The sequence below is a fragment of the Paramisgurnus dabryanus genome, chromosome 16 (genome assembly GCF_030506205.2).
Source record: "Paramisgurnus dabryanus chromosome 16, PD_genome_1.1, whole genome shotgun sequence".
NCBI lineage: Eukaryota > Metazoa > Chordata > Actinopteri > Cypriniformes > Cobitidae > Paramisgurnus > Paramisgurnus dabryanus.
The window spans coordinates 8,800,585-8,817,283 of NC_133352.1; the positions used below are offsets into that span (position 1 = coordinate 8,800,585).

A 16,699-nucleotide genomic window follows, 5' to 3' on the forward strand; every position below is an offset into this window, starting at 1 on the left:
GACTAATAATTTGAATAAGAAATCATTAGTATTGCGTATAGTGTCAAACGCGGCCATCCGCGTGTAGCCGCGGGGACTATACCCGGAAAGCTGCGCGGACGCGTGCGCGCGCGAGCCGGACGCGGACGCGGAAAAAAAGTATACCCGGCCCTTTACTCGCCTCCACAATCCACAACATCAGTCTTTCCCTCTCCCTCCCTCTCTCTCTCTCTCTCCCTCCCCCCTCTCTCTCTCTTTCTGTCCCTCTCCTCGGCACATCAGTCTCTCCTCTAACATGCAGAAGAATTGTTCTCCATGAGTCTCACCGCGTTACTGATGCCCGGATCTCTGCGTTTATGAATCTCATCACACAGTTCGTTTTATAAGGCTTGGATTTTGAGGCACGAGAGAAAATGGCTCAAAGCGTGGTCCTTTTTATATTAGGGCTATTCGGCAGATCTCTCGGTGGATTTCCTAACCAGATAAATATAGGTAAGTCCGGGTATTTTATCGGTGGGTTCAGTCGGTCCCTGTGCGTTTCCGACGCGTATGTACAGTATAAAAAACACGTTTGTGTGTTGTTCATACCAGGACAGTACGTCCTCCGTTATTACTGTGTCCGTTATAATGCTGTAAGTGCACTAGTGCAACATTTACTTGAGACATCTTAAGACACGCTGTCAAATACTGTACATTTGACACAACCCGTGAAAATGCGTATTGGATGTCCACTACAGTGCACGCATGTGCAGCGTTGTTTAGGCGATTAAAGAGAAGATCGTTTTATAAACTCAAAAGAAAGTTCCTTCCAATGATGAAAACGAAGAAAATGTAGTCATGCATGCATGAAATGTTGGAACAGATCCATCCATACATGTATCTTATTGATATTTGATGGCTTTATTCAAGGTGCATTGTTGTTTCAAGCGTTTCTGTATAGTGTCTCTAAATGCATGAGATAAATCTTGTGGATATTTCATCATCGATTTACTGCTGTTTGTTTTTTCATGAAGGTGGGCTCTTCATGCGCTCTACGGTTCAAGAACACAGCGCCTTCAGATTTGCTGTTCAGCTCTACAACACCAACCAGAATACGACTGAGAAACCTTTCCATCTAAATTATAATGTAGATAACCTGGAGTCCTCCAACAGTTTCTCTGTCACACATGCATGTGAGTACTGGCTCTTTCTAAATGTGCTACACTGAGTGAATCCGATTGAGCAACAATAATAACATTGTTCAGAAGTAATAGCAAAATAATTTAAACTCGCAGAATTTATTGAAGATGCAAATAGTAATCAGATTCTCACAGTTTTGTTTGTATTGGCCTATTTTTTTAACAAGATTATTCTACAGTAGTAACTTGTATATTACAATATGATCCACTAATTGTGGATTACCAGTCAAATTATTATTTACTGGATAACTTAAGCTACAGTCATTTCTTCTTGTTGTCATGGAAAATATTTTTACCTTCTTCACTCGTTGTGGTCGGCTGTAACGTTCCGCTTGTCTAGTACATGACAAGTCATTTTGTATTTCTGCTCTGATGTTTTTGTGGTCGAATGGCTTTGTAATCGTAACAGTCCTCTGCAGCCCCTGTGCTTGTCCAGTCTGATTTGCAAGTGAAAGTGTTGCAATAGAAGGATGAGTATTCAGCAATAGAAGTGCTTTGTGGGCACAGTGTGTCGGTATTTCTGAGTCAAAATCACTTTGAATTGAAAAGCAAGTTCCCTTGGCAACACAGAATCACCTCGTGCACTGTAGAGGTACTGATGGGTGCGAAGAAGATAACCTAAGTGATTACACAAGCAGAGTTTTCCAGGTTTAGTTGCATGGACAGAAGAAATGCAAATAAATTGCTGTATTTTTCAACCTTGCCCATACTTTGGTCTTTCACTACTTCTGAACTATTTCTCAGTCCTAAAAATCCACGCTTCCTGTCAATTCTTTTGTAGCTGCAAGCTCTGAGAAATAAATCGAAATAAATACCCATCTTACTTCACATCCACCGGTGTCCGTTCCCAAACCTCCATACAGGTTTGCGGTATTTATGCGGTAACCTCAGCACCCGTGTGGATATCTAAACCTCATCCCAACCTCTGCAGAGTCATCTCATTAACAATCAGATCTCATATTGCCTCGCCACACCGACTGTCTTAGGAAAAAAATCTACACATAGGCAGCCAATCAAACCGAAAGTGTCAAGGTGGGTGTGGGATTGTGGCGAAGGAGGCGCGAAGCCTCATGTTATATTGAGCCGTGAGCGATGATCACATACCAATGAGCTGTCTGTGCTGATAACCGTGCAGATATTAGGAATAAGATGAATAAATTAATGAAAAAATGTGATTGTTAATCCAACACTGAGAAATCACAGGGCTGGGGGTAAAGCTTGATTTTAACAATCCAAATAAAACTAGGAGAAGACTTTAGTCCTAAGAGAGTCCTTGCCCCAGTTCTGCTCTTTTATATTATTGTCTATAACAAAACATGAAGAACTTGAGTCAAGAATCAGTCTCTGTCGCATGCTGTAAATGCTGTTGTATGTTCACTTATTTTGTAATTAAAAACGTTATTTTGTGTATTTGGTATAATGCAATGTGTTTGCTTGGTTTATGGTTCAAAAAACAGATTATTTTTCCACATACTGTACCGTACATTTTTGTTGCTCCAGATATCCCTGCCGTCCTCAAACGCTTTGATTTTGTAGAAAGCTCAAAAGCGCTGTGTCCTCCGATTGACCAGCTTACTTGTACGTTATGATTGGCCGGAAATGTGATGCTTCTTACCATGGTATGAAGTTTTGCCTACAATGCAATACTGACATGAGTTAATATCGTCTTTACTACATTATCAATACGAGTCAGAAGCGGGAGGGATTATGATAAAGACCGCCGTGTCCACGTCAACCGGCCCAGGAAAAAAAAACGTTGCCTACAATCCGTGTGTATGTTGTAGTCCAAGAAAAATTACTTACGTTGGAAATGATGACTCGCTTCATCATTTAATTTGGGATTTGTACCTTTTGCACGTTAACATAACACATAATACACACTTACACACCAAAGGAAATGTAAAATCGTGAATCAGATAATTGGAGCTCTTTAATGGGATTTATTTTCAACCGATTGTATTTAAAAGTGGGGGCATTTCATATCAGCCCAGTGATCTGACTGTGAGAAAAGAAAGTTTAAATATGTATTTGTCTGTTGGCTAACATTAACATTAGGGCAGCACAGTCTTTATGGAATCAGAGATGGATTTTTTAAAAGATATCTTTATTACTATAGCAGACATGGCTGAATTCTGTACAATAAGGTGTGTGTTTTCAGGAAAGGGCCAATTTCATGTATTTCATGTTGAATTTAGTCTTTTATGGGGAAATCAATTGCAACATTGCATAAGAAATCTGCGTCTGCATGTCAGGAAAGTTCACGCAACATATTGAATAATCGTAGACTTGTTTGGTTAACCATAATAGGCTCTCTTTCTAAAGCACATGGCCTGTAGCTAAGTGTATCTTTGTATAGATACGCTGTTATAAATAAAGGTGCCTCACGATAACCATCGAAGAACCTTTAATGTCTCAATGGTTCTTTAAAGTGAAAAAAAAGGTTCTTCAGATTATCTCTGCATAACAACTAATCGCAACTAATCGTTTGCAGAAAAAGGTTTTTGTTTACATTATATGTGTGTGTATTGTGTATAATAATGATGTGTATATAAAAATATGTGTGCGTGTGTATTTATACATATACATAATTATTATACACAATACACACAGATATATGATGTAAACAAAAACTTTTATTCTGCAAACGATTAGTTGTGATTAATTGGTATGCAGCCCTACTTCAGATTATAAAAATGTATATAAAAAAATTTTTCTTTAAAGAATCTTTGACTAAATGTATCTTTAAGGAACAAAAAAACTTCTTCGTTTGCATCGCTGTGAAGAACCTTTTAAGCACCTTTATTTTTAAGAGTGTACTCATTCTTACTTCTAAAGCGTCAAAAAACAAACACGGCTGGGTGCTTTCACATCACTATGAAGACGCTAAAGGTACTCCCGATATCAGTGCCCTGAACTGCATGCATCTATCACAACTGAAGACCATATAAAGAAATGCAATACATAAATCCACCTTATTTAAACTTTGAACGTGTGATGTTTTTTCTTGGTTCCTACAAGCAGTGAGAAACTGTGAAGAACTACAGAGAAGTTATTTTTCATCACTGCTTAAACTAGACACTTACACTATGCATTTTGCATTTCAAGAGTGCCATAAATGATAAACTCTTGCTGGGTAAAATCTTCAAATTATTGTTGTGCTGAGTGTTTAGATGATGGCATCGTTTCTTTGAAAGCCTTTGATTTTACCCGGGTGGCATTACAAAAGCAGGGAGATTTTGAAACATAAACCACTGTCAGAGAAATTGCCTCGCTATAGTATTTGGAGTATGCATGTGGGATAAGTGTACTTGAAATACCTGTGCAGAAATCACTGCTGGTGAATATCTGATCATATGTTTTCAATGCAATAGGAAATACATATTGTACTCGAATAGGCTATATAAATGGATATGGAAGCAAATCTTAGGAGTTTTTTTGGCCATTCTGGGTGGTCGCTAAGTTTCTGAGGTTTTAGTGCAGTACTGCAGTTGAAAAAATGCTGGGTTGTTTAAAAACTGGGTTAATATTGGACAGACCACCCCGCTGGGCTAAAAACGACTCAATGCTGAGTTGTTTTTACCCAAGCATGGGTTGAAACAACCCAGCATTTTTTAGAGCATAGAGTAAATGATTGCTAAGGTGTTTGTTGGGTGGTATCAGTCCAAGTCAAAAGTGTCTTTAAAGTATGGTTTGGGTCCTATTAAAATGTTAGTCTATTTTTCACCTTAAAGTCCATGTAAGTATATCGAATGGAATGTCGTCTCTTTCAGTTGCTAGGTTCATTTGTCTTTATCGTGATTCGAAATATAATATCAAGCCTTATATGAATAGCGAGTCAGTGTAATATTTCTTTAAGCCATATGAATCATGATTCACTGTTTTGATTTTGCCTTGATCTTTGTGCTGTATGCTCTATATAAAATCAGTGCATATTAATTTAGTTTTGTCACATGGGACTAGATGTCTTTTAAGGTGAATCTATTTAAGGGAACTGATGTTCCTCTTAGGCAGTGTCACATGTCTCTCTCTCTCTCTCTCTCTCTCTCTCTCTCTCTCTCTCTCTCTCTCTCTCTCTCTCTCTCTCTCTATCTCTCTATCTCTCTCTCTCATTAGAAATCAGTAGCCCACATTTACACAGCAGGCCACAACACAAACCAACTTTTAACATTCAAACATTTCTTCCTGTTACTATAGCTCTGTATACCCCATGCCAACTACACTGTAAAAAGTGTTTCTGTGCCTTAGTAGATTTAACAAAAATTAATTGAGTAAACTGTATTAGATATTTTTAATTCTTGTTTTTAAAATCAAAATATGAGTTAAAATAAAATAAAAATTGGAATAATTTGAGTAATTCTAAATGAACACATTATTGAGTAAATTCAACTTAATTTTATTATGTATAATCCATTTCAATTTGTAAGAAAGAAATTAACTTAATAATCTTATGTAAAAACTACATGAATTATTTTTGTAAACATAGCTAACTAGGCAGTGGACTTGCAGATCCCAGCATGCTTTGCATGGGACTGCATTTGGAGAGTAAAATTTGAATTAAAACGTCTTAGTTGTGTAATGTTCATTTATCTTCGATATTTGGAAGACTTTCTGTTTCTTCTTTGAGTTTTGTAGTTACCATTGTTCAGAAGGCTGGTGCTTGTGCATAGACGGCATACTGAAGTATGTTACGCTTTACAGCTGCCCAAAACTAAACTGAGTGGGTGCGTTGATTGAATAAACGTTTCATGCCCTCATCTCATGGAATAAAAAACAACAACTAACCATAAATATGTTACCTGTACCAAGAAAAGTAGGTTTATCTAACTGAGTAATACTAGTACAATTAGTTAACTCAACTCAATTTTATTGCATTCATATTAAGTAATGTTAGTGTGTTCAATATACTTAAAAAAGGTTGCAAGTTGACTCAACCTAAAACTTCCCATGCAGTCACTTGCCTCACTTTTTATAAGTTAGATCTAGGTACTTTTAACAGTGTAATAAAAAGTGGGTATATAAAAAGTGGGTATATCGGCGTATACCCTGCATTACATTACTGGACAGAGATATCAATTTAAAATGCTGAAATAAGCTTTTGTTTAATGCTTGTTGTTTTGACTGCTTCACTGTCAAGTTATCAATGAATAATTTGGTTAATTGCTGTTTACAATATGACAATGCAGTTGCAAGCAATGTTTATGAATGACTGAGCAAAGTAATGAGTCCTCAAACTGTATATTTCAGTCACATTTTTGGTCTGTATAATTGTTTTTGTTGATTTTTGGAATAATGAGGTTGTTTTTGGTTTTTAAAAGACCTTACTGTATGGCACATGAAGAAACCTTCGGGATGTCTGTGTCATATTGAGTAAGATATTTTGTATGAAGCCTATTTTTAAGAACCATTACCATTTTTGGCTTCGTGACATTTTCATTAGAACTCAATCCATTTCTCTCCCAAATTGTCATTATGATGATGTGTCCAGATGTTTTACTTTGACTGTTTTTCATTTCTAGTATCCCCTATGGTAATTCACATAAGTATATTGCATTTTCCATCAGCACAATTTGAAGTCAGTACAATAACCACTGTGATGTAGACATTGGTATTAGCACTTACATTTGAAAACTAATGTTAATATGTTACTTAATTCATTCTTTTATTTTTGTAAAGTCATTAAATAATGTCACAGTGTAAAAAGAAACTTTTGTTTTGAAATATGAGCTGGACATGCTTTTGTCAGGTTTCATGCGGCAGCAGTAGCATTTATGACTATGCATTAATCTCTTTTATCTTTTAATCCATTTCTCTCTTGTCTTTTATTTATTCATTCCTCTTTGTTGTTGTTCAATCATAAAAGATAGACTTGTATCAAAGCAGTGAAAGAACAGAAAGCTAAAAGAGCAAAGTAATGGTGTTACACAAAGACACGCTGTCAAAACTGACTGCCACACAAGCAGAATCACAGGACCGGCCACTGCGAAATCTGCTGGCAGGAATAATCGAATAAATAAACTCACAATGACATTTCACCTCTACTGCCTATTGACTGAGACAGATTTGTGATTTACTGAGGTGCGTTGAGTACAACGAACAGAGATTTTATTTTTAACAAAACGAATGCATTTTAAAGACAGTATGCTGAATATACAGCACCTGCTGAGGCGAAGCAAACAGCTCATTCATTCAAGACACAAGTATATTCTGTCACTCTTTGCTGTAATGAGATGTGAATCCTCACCGAGAGCCAAACATCTTTACATTTGCAGAACGTGACATATTGGTGTTTTTTTTCACAATGCGCTTAATAGACCACATCTGTTGCTATTGCAAACATGTACATTTAATCTTAGTGTCCGGGAAGATTTTATCTTTTTGTGGTTTGGTCAGTCACAAGTCTGGCGGCTTCGTTTTGCCACATGGAATATAATCCTTTAATTGCGTGCTGACACATCAAGTCTTTGCAATAAAATGTTGAAAATTTAACTTTGTCAGTGTTTTATTTGTTTCCTGCATTATTCTAGATGTTTATATCTGCCAAAAATCATGACGTTTATTTCCGGCCAGCAGGTGAATTTTGTTTTCGGTGTTGTTCCTTTTTTATTTGGTTGTGTCTGGATGGGACTGTAGTCTGCTTTAGAGATGTCTAGTGTGGGGTTAGTACAAAATTAATGCCTTTGTAGTTCAAAATGAAGTGACACTTGTTTTCAAAAGTGAAACTGTCCCTGTCTGTGAGAATTTAAAACATATCCTGATTGATATTTCACTAAAATTTCATATTAAAGGGCACCTATTGTCCGATTCACATTTTTACATTTCCTTTGTTGTGTAAGTGTATATTAGTACATATTAGTTAACAATATGGTACAAATCCCAAAGTAAAGATGACATGCAGTGGCGTAGCAAGTCAGTTTCAGGCTCATATGCAAAATAAATTACGGGCCCCCTTAAGCCAAAGCCCCCTCCCAACCTTGCCTGTTGACACTGTTAACTGTGGCACGCAGGTCTGTTGCCAACATATACTTTTAATAAGGTAGTCGAATATTTTTTCTTTACTTTTTTACTTTAAAGGGTAGATTTAAAAAAAGAAAAACGCCCCACTTTTATGTTTATATTTGTCCATCCTTAATGTTTATGTAGATAGCCGCTATAGTAACTTCTCACGCTGTGTGTTTTCTTTTGGCGCGGCGATGCATCATGTAAAAAAAAATTATGCCGTAGTAGTCTACGGCAGCCGCGGAGTGCAAAAAAATAATAAAAAAATAACGCAACCAAGAAATGACGGAGAAAAAAGACATTACGGAGAAAAAAGAAACACTACACATGATATGCATACAAAAATATTTATTGCGGCCACAAATAAAAATTAAATTGAAAAAAAAAAAACGTTTTAATTAAAAGCTCAGAGCCGGGCCCCCTATTGGCCCGGGCCTATTTGCACATGCATACCCTGCATGCCCAGACGCTACGCCACTGATGACATGAGATTGTCATCTCCAACGTAAATCTCTTTTCTAGGATTACAACAAACAGATTGTAGTCAGCAGTTTACTTCCTAGGATCGTGATGTAGTAAAGACCGACAATGGTCATAATTCCTCTCGCTTTGACTCACAGCCTGTAAATGAACTCCTATTAGAATTGCATTGTGACCAAATCTTTTAAACATGGTAAAGAGCATCACATTTCCGGCTGACGTCAGAGGTATTCAGGCCAATCACAACGTACAGATTAGCTGGCCAATCAGGGACACAGAGCTTTTCAAATCAATGTGTTTTGTACATAATCATTGCGTTTCAGGAAAGCAATATATTTGGAGCTATAAAAATGTACGGTATGTGGAAAATGATGGGTGAAACCACGCAAAAACATTGTATTACACCAAATACACAAAATAAACTTAATTTAGCACTTAAAGACTTTCGACATTGTTCATTTTCCTCTGATGGGCTTAAGGCCACTCTTTAAATGTGAAGTTTATTTATTGATTTAAATGGTGGGATGGGTTTTATTTTCTTTTTCCAGTATTAACTGAGAACATGCTTTTAATATTTCCAACCTTTAACACAATCAATATGGCTTTATTGGTCTTTAATTGGCCTGAGGTCTGGTACATTTCACATCTCTTGTGAAATATGTGAAACTGTATATAGATTAAAACAAAATGAGATATGCTTTTTTGACTTTGTGCTTGAGTGTAATGCAATCTTTGCAGAATTAAAGTGTATTTGAATTTAGTTTGTACTCTTGTCAGGTGGCCCGGGGCAAGCGTGAAAGTTTTTTTCAGTTGTTCTTCTGACTGGTCTTCTTTGACTGACCAATAGCAGATGGAGAAGTGTCCGAGAAACCTGTATGAAAACAATCATTATTTTTGTCATTCATTTGCTACATGAAAATGACACAATTTAGTTTGAAGTTTTGTGAATGTCATTTGTGAGCGTCAATCTTTAGAACCAAATTATTTTCTCTTTCATTGTTGTAACTTCAAAAAATTGCATGTTTAAACACTTTCAATCCACTTCTGTTCATTTAATTAGTGACCACTAGCAAAGCGTGCTAATCCTCCAGGCAAAGCTTTATATATTTACTTCATTCTCTTGCCTAAGACTAAGACAGATGTTACTTTGAAGTACCATGAAAGAGGAGGGGACAGTGGAAGTTGTCAAATTATTTCTGTTTTCCCATTAAGCCATTCAAGTCTTGAAGTCACAGGTACATTAAGACGAGCAGTTCAAAGACCCGGGTGCAACATGAAAAGGATCGTGGGTGCAGCGTTTCTCTTCTGATGGCCAAAGCTGAATTAAAGCCGAGTGTGTCTTCTTCCGACCGGGAGGAGAAATAACTGAGACCAGAGCACTTTTTGGTCTATTTATGATCTAAGGTTTTCGTGAATTTTTGTAAAGGAATGAATTTGCATTCTTGTGCTTTTAAATCTCCCCCTCCGTCTGCACGGAGTCGCCCATCCTTCATTTTGTCATTAGGCTAATGGTGTGCATCTCCTCTGCCAAGATTTTACATGTGTCTACCCCGTTTTTACTGGACTCTCCAGTTTCTCATACACCCGGCTGGCAGATGGTTATTAAGCTGCGGCGGACTGCAGTTAACTATTGTGCTTATAAAAATATGAAGGAAGAGCAATAACAAAGATTTGTTCGGTTACCCTTTCTCTCAAAATTGGTGTTTTGCGGCTTTGGACGTGTTTTTGAGGCCGTCGACTGTATGCGCTAAAGTAAACTTTAGTTCTGTACACATTTTGCTGTAATTTAACAACGGTGAGCTGCTTCTGGCAAGAGTACATCTGGCAATTCTGCCTACACAGGTGAAAATGGCAGAAAACCTTGCTATTTGAATATAAAGCGTTCAAACTTCACTGCTTTCATCTTGGGTACAAGCTGTCAGGTGTGGGTTTGACGGGCTGTGAGGTAAACTTCAGGGCATTAGCTATTAAAATAAAGGACAAGTCCTTCAATATGTGTTGCTCTAAACTTCTCTGTGGATTGGACATTTCTCAAAATTCCCAGAGGCAGTTACCCCTGCTGGTAGATGCCATTAATACACCATCTGGGATAAAAGCATCAGCCAATCAGGATTGTCATGTCATTTTCCTGTGGCTGTACTACCTGAAGGTGATTAGTCACACAAAAAGAAAACACTAGAACAAAGAACCCATGAGAAAAAATTGTCTGGTTCTCGAGGAGCATGTGCCAGTAAAGCAGCTGCCATTGAGATGACTGAGAATGGCCTTTTCTACAATTTTAATGGTTAAAACATAAATTTTGCACAGTGGAGTAATCTGGTGAGACTGGTTAGTGTAGGCAATGGCATACAGTAGACAGTTCATCTTTAGGTCACATGTTTTCTTAAGCATAAATTGAGACGCTAGGCTGTAATATGTTTCAGAGTTGAGCTGTTTATTTCAATCTCTAATTAAGTGATTTTTTAACGAATGTTTGACAAACTCGTAATCCATCAGGATTTTTCCTCACTGTCAACAGCGCAGCACAGCTTTAACTATGATCAAACTCTCAGCTCTAAAGTGCATACGTAATGACAGGTTGAAAGATGAAAGAGTCTACTTGCTCTCTCCCTTTCTTTCCTACTATCTATCTTTTTCTTTAACATGAATTTGGGAAGTCATATAAGATTTCTTCTGACTGGCTATGGTATCTCGGTCCAGTTCTGTTCTCATTAGCTGGAGCAGGTTTGTCAGGTCGTTCTCATCCTCACCAGTTAAAGCTAAAAAGTGACTTATGCCTGGGTCTCCTGTCAGAATCCTGATGTCCAGCATTGCTGAAGTCTGAGGAGATCTATGTCTGGACAAGAGGACAGTTGCTGTCCCACCACGGATCAACTGTAGGGGCGTAATTATGGAAGAGTTATTCATATACAAGAACAGAACACGTATGCTTTTCTCAAACAAAAACCGTACACATATACATACAGTAGTTCAGGGATTCCCGCAGAAAATGTGTTAGTTAAGGCGGTAGGGTTGGGCGTTATGTTGAAAATTAAAATATTTTTATTTTAAACACTCAAATAAAACTTAATTTTGAAGAAACTATGACGGAAAATGAACACATACTAGATTATTAATGAATTAAATGTTTTTACCTCTAACGGGAATAGCTGGGTGATGAAGTGAAACTAAAGGGTTAATAAACACAAACTCAAGCAGATGTTGTAGAATGTCTGGCGAACGATGATAGATAGTGCAAAAATTATAAAAAAAGATTATTTCCCACTATTAATTACATTATCTTAAAGGAGTGTAACTACTGTAGCATGTAAATAATGCACATAAATAAAGTGACAATTATATCTAATCAACAGGCACGTGAAACCTAGCAGGTTGCTCAAACAACAAAATCATCAGCTAACTTACTTTAAATTTGCAAGAACTATAGACTAATACAATAACAGGCTTAAATAAACCCAAAACATAAGTCCACTTACAGTTCTTACGGACACGTATTTTATCAACTTGAAGTGCGTCCGCGCTATTTTCCGAGATGTTTTATCAACTAGCTAGTTATCCTCCAGACAGTGACGGTCGGGAACACGTCTTTCTCATTTCGGCCGTGTTGCGTGCGTCCCCACTCGCGGTGTGAAGAGTGTCCGCGCTATTCTCCGAGATGCACTTGACGGCCTTTTTTGCAGCGATTTTGTTTTTTTGAAGAACCTAATTAAGGCGGTAGGGTTTCCCAGCTTAGGCGGGGCGCCCAACTGAGAAGTGCCGCGGGAAACCCTGTTGTTGTCATATGAACACAATCACATGGCAATTTGTATGTATTTTACACAGTGGCTAATTTGTATGACCACATTTGTACGTTTTGTGCCGATTTGCTTTCGCATCTTTGATGTTGAGGTTAGGGGTGGGGTTTCTTTATTGTTTGTTTTTAATAATCATATGGTAAAAATGGAAATGGTAAATGGATTTATATAGCGCTTTTAACTGACCTATGGCCATCCAAGCACTTTACATTCATACACCGATGGCGGTGTCAGCCATGCAAGGCGCCAGCCAGCTCATCAGGAGCAGCTGGGGTTAGGTGTCTTGCTCAAGGACACTTGGTCCGGTGGAGCCGGGGATCCACTAGGCCACTGCCGCCCCCATACATTTCTGTATCATTTGCTCTGTAGGAATTCATTCAAATCAGCCTTAACTACTTATGCCTAAGCAAATTGATAACGTGTTCTAAATGATAATTTACTTAAGTCAAAAGAGTTAACCCAAAAGAAATGATACTTAAGAAAGGAAAGTTAGTGATTTACAACACTGCGGCCGGTGATTTCCGTTTCGAAGGCGCATGATGCAAAGCTCTGCAAAACATATTTAGGCCATCATGTGTGTGGCTCATCATGTCAAAATATGTGTTTGCTCGTCATGTGAATGTATTTATATCATGCGTCATGCCATGATACGTGCCTGCTGCAGACGCTTCAAAGGGGTTTATGATAAAAGAGACCCTCACGTTTGCCAGATACTCACTTAATCTCATGTGTAATCAGAGTTTAGTTTCAAGTTAGTGTCTTGCGAGTATTTTGTGAATGTTTATCACAAACCCTTTCGACACGTGTGCAGCAGGCATGTTTTCTGCATGATGCACATAACACACCAAGAACGAGCTATCGCTCTACAATAGCAAAGATATTTAATTTTACCAAGATGTATCAATTCTATTGCCATGAATGTTTGAGATCGTAACAGTCAATGGCTGCTTTAGTTCAGGTTTTAAAGATGTACATCTTGAAAAATATCCATTGGAGCCTGCAAAGGTTTTGTACTTTGCAAATTGTTCAGCTGAATTTTTATTGCAATATAATTTAATGCAGCAGTAACTGCCTGTCATTTTTTATAACAAACAGAAAAATTTAAGGTACTATTGACTTACCATTTAGCAATTGCAGCTACAATCCCATCACACTTGCCTACCTGTATACATGGAGCCTTCATTTAATCACATACACTTGCTGATCAAATCATGGCTATAACAAGATGAAAGAAAAGACCTTCAGCTGTCCGCTTCTCATTGGCGTGTCTGAACGCTATGAAGACGAGCGCATTTGATATTCAGCTGAAATATTCCAGACTGGATAAAGGACCCATAACGACTGGTGATTCATTGGGATTCTTAAAAGGAACATGACAACTTTTTGGGACTTTGGGGGATACAGTGAATAAGCTAGAGTTAGATAACTCCATACATACCCTTTTCATCTCTGTGCGTGCTGTAACTCTGTCTGACGCACCCACCGCTAGCCTAGCTTAGCACAAAGACTGGAAGTGAATTGATCCAGCTAGCATACTGCTCCCAATAAGTGACCCAATAACGCCAACATTTCCCTATTTTTATGTTGGGATTTGTGTAATCACAGCGTGTACAATTAACAAGGTCATATGAGACACAGCCATCTTTAAAGGAGACATATCATGCTAAATCCACTTTCTTGGCTCTTAAATGCATTTTGTTGTATATTTGTAGTGTTTATAAGTACATAAAAGTTGAAATTAGTCTCTTCAGGTGCTTTGTTGATATCTTTATATTCTGTTTTGGTCATATTTTCCAACCGGTTCTGATTTTTCTATTATCTATTACGTTTTTTGAACAATTACGTCACAGTATTTGCAGCGGAACTGCTAAATAAGGACATCGACTTCCAGCCCAACACTACGAGCAATCCGCCATTTTATATTTCTCGCTGCGATATTGTAGTCCAAGCTCAAGGATGCAGAAGTTACGAGAGCGTAAGAAATGTACTCACATCTGTGGGTAAAGTCATTTTTGTGTGCCCGAGGCACTTTAAGGATAACTACTTCACCAATCTCCGCCAGTATAAAGAAGGATTTGCCGATAGACTTCGTCTGATTGAGGGGTCAATTACTTCTTTCTTTGGAGACGACGAGCAGAGCACTTCGGTAAGCAGTTTATAACTTAAAGTAAAAAAGTAAAGTACACGGTGGTCATGGTTTAGCAGTGCTGTTTCTCACTCCGAAGGCTGCAGCCTGCGGTGATCGCTTTTGGGCATCAAGCCTGGTTTAAGTTAACTGAGCATCACATTTGCAAGTCATGAGCATATTACAACAACTTACGATTAACTAAGAATAATAGTAAACTTTATAATTGTTAATATTCTGAAATAAGACCGTCTTGATGACGTATGCAGCCTAGATATGCGACCTCCGGAGGCTGCAGCCTCACACCATTGCGATACCTCCATATGAAGACGTTGTTCTGCAGGTTCGTCGTCTTCATTTTCCTCTCAGTCCGTTTCCGACTCTGGCGCGAACATATAAGGCTGGATGGACAAGTCTTCCGTTGTTGACATTTTGTGAATAACGAGTAAATAAAAAGTTTCTGTGCAGCTAGATAATCGTATCTCTGCTATAAAACTACAAAAATGGCCGAACGGGGTGGAGTTTAACCGAGTGTCACCTCTGCAACCTGGAGAGGGGGCAGGGTATGACGTGCATTTAAAAAGACAGCACCAAAACGAGTTGCTCTCAGATGCACATCAGAAAATGGGTAGAAAGGGGGCCTGTGGGGCTATAATAATGAGGAATTCAGACCCAAGCATTGCAGTTTCGCTTTACATAGACCACAAATAGATGATTTATATGTAAAAAGGACAGATTTAAAAGCATGATATGTCTGCTTTAAACCGTATACATACTGGGAACTATATTCTCAGAAGGTGAAGCACTGCTACTGGGTGGAGTGATTTGCTCGCAGCTCCCGAGAAGCCCCCTGGTGAGGAGCAGAGAGTTCGGTCAGAGTTGTGCAAATCACTCCGCCCAAGTAGCAGTGCTTTGCCTTCTCAGAATATAGTTTCGAGTATGTGTACGGTTAAAAGATGGCAGTGTCACATATGACCTTGTTATTTGTACACGCTGTGACTATACAAATCACAACATATAAATAGGAACATTTTGGCATTATTTGGTCACTTATTGGGAGCAGTATGCTAGCTGGAGCCATTCACTTCCAGTGTTTGTGCTAAGCTAGGCTAGCGTTGGGTGCATCAGACAGTTACGGGATGCACGGAGATGAAAAGGGTATGTATGGACTCATCTAACTCTGGGGGATACGGTAAATAAAGTCCCAAAAGTCTGCGTGTTCCTTTAAACAAGATTATATATTGCGCAGGGATGTCAAGGGTAGAAATAATGGAAAAGAAGGGCCCGTAAACATAGAAAGACAAAATAAAGAATGCAGATCTAGTAATTGAAAGAAGATCAAAAAATTCATCCAAAACGACTTAGATTTCATTACAAGGTACATATTTTTTTTAATTGTTTGTGTGTTCCCTGGGAATCGAACTCATGACTTTTGTGCTTCTAACACGATTCTCCATCCATTGAGCTACATAAACACGAAGCATTACTTGCAGAAAATACATGCAGAGCAGTATAGTATGTTGAAAACGGCCATGAGGTAGTCATTTTAAAGGGCGATTTATAGCCTGTGCGTAGCTCTGCGTAGCCTGACGCGCACCTCACAAAATTTCTAACAGCGCGTCGGCTCTACGCGGACAGCAAGCGCTGTGATTGGTCCACCAGAACCCCTCCCATCAGGTAAAAAAACTGCGTCATAGGTATTTCCATTTGAGACGGTGAAAACAAAGATGAGCCAAGTTGAGGAGTGATTTAACTTAGAGCTGTAATCGGGCCTTAAAAGTTAGGCCCGAAATGTCCGGAGCCCGACAGAATGCAACCCGAACGTACATTTAGATTGACAGCTATTTAAAAGCCCGAACCCGTTTACAGCCCGACATTATTTAAATGTGCGCACACACACAGCTTTTGTCAAGAATGAGAAATTTACACAGGTTTTAACATTATTTATTCATGACTAATAATCTACACGCCACTTGGAAGTTGAAACAAAGAAATAAAATAAGTCATCTGTAACATTGTGACATCTCATTCTAAATAGGCTTATGCAATACACTATAAATATGCCAATAAAAGTATTATTTCTTAACTAATTAAATTAAGATAATACATTCTGAATTAAGATGGGTATTTGGCAATAACGAAATTAA

General features: G+C 38.1%; 1 protein-coding gene across 6 annotated transcripts in view; it reads left to right on the plus strand.

The window, feature by feature from the left end:
• The first annotated feature begins 234 nt into the window (after positions 1 to 234).
• The window catches only part of gria3b (glutamate receptor, ionotropic, AMPA 3b), a 176,893-nt gene continuing 160,428 nt past the window's right edge, over positions 235 to 16,699 (plus strand). For 3 of the 6 annotated variants that reach the window (XR_010532422.2, XM_065268127.2, XM_065268125.2), the window contains exons 1-2: positions 235 to 471; positions 993 to 1,151. Coding sequence is in view for 5 of the 6 variants with exons in the window: in XM_065268127.2 (XP_065124199.1) it covers positions 393 to 471; positions 993 to 1,151 (238 nt within the window). In the remaining variant the exon portion in view is untranslated. The remainder of the gene's footprint in view (positions 472 to 992; positions 1,152 to 16,699) is intronic. The other 3 variants (XM_065268128.2, XM_065268123.2, XM_065268124.2) reach the window with 3 other exon arrangements.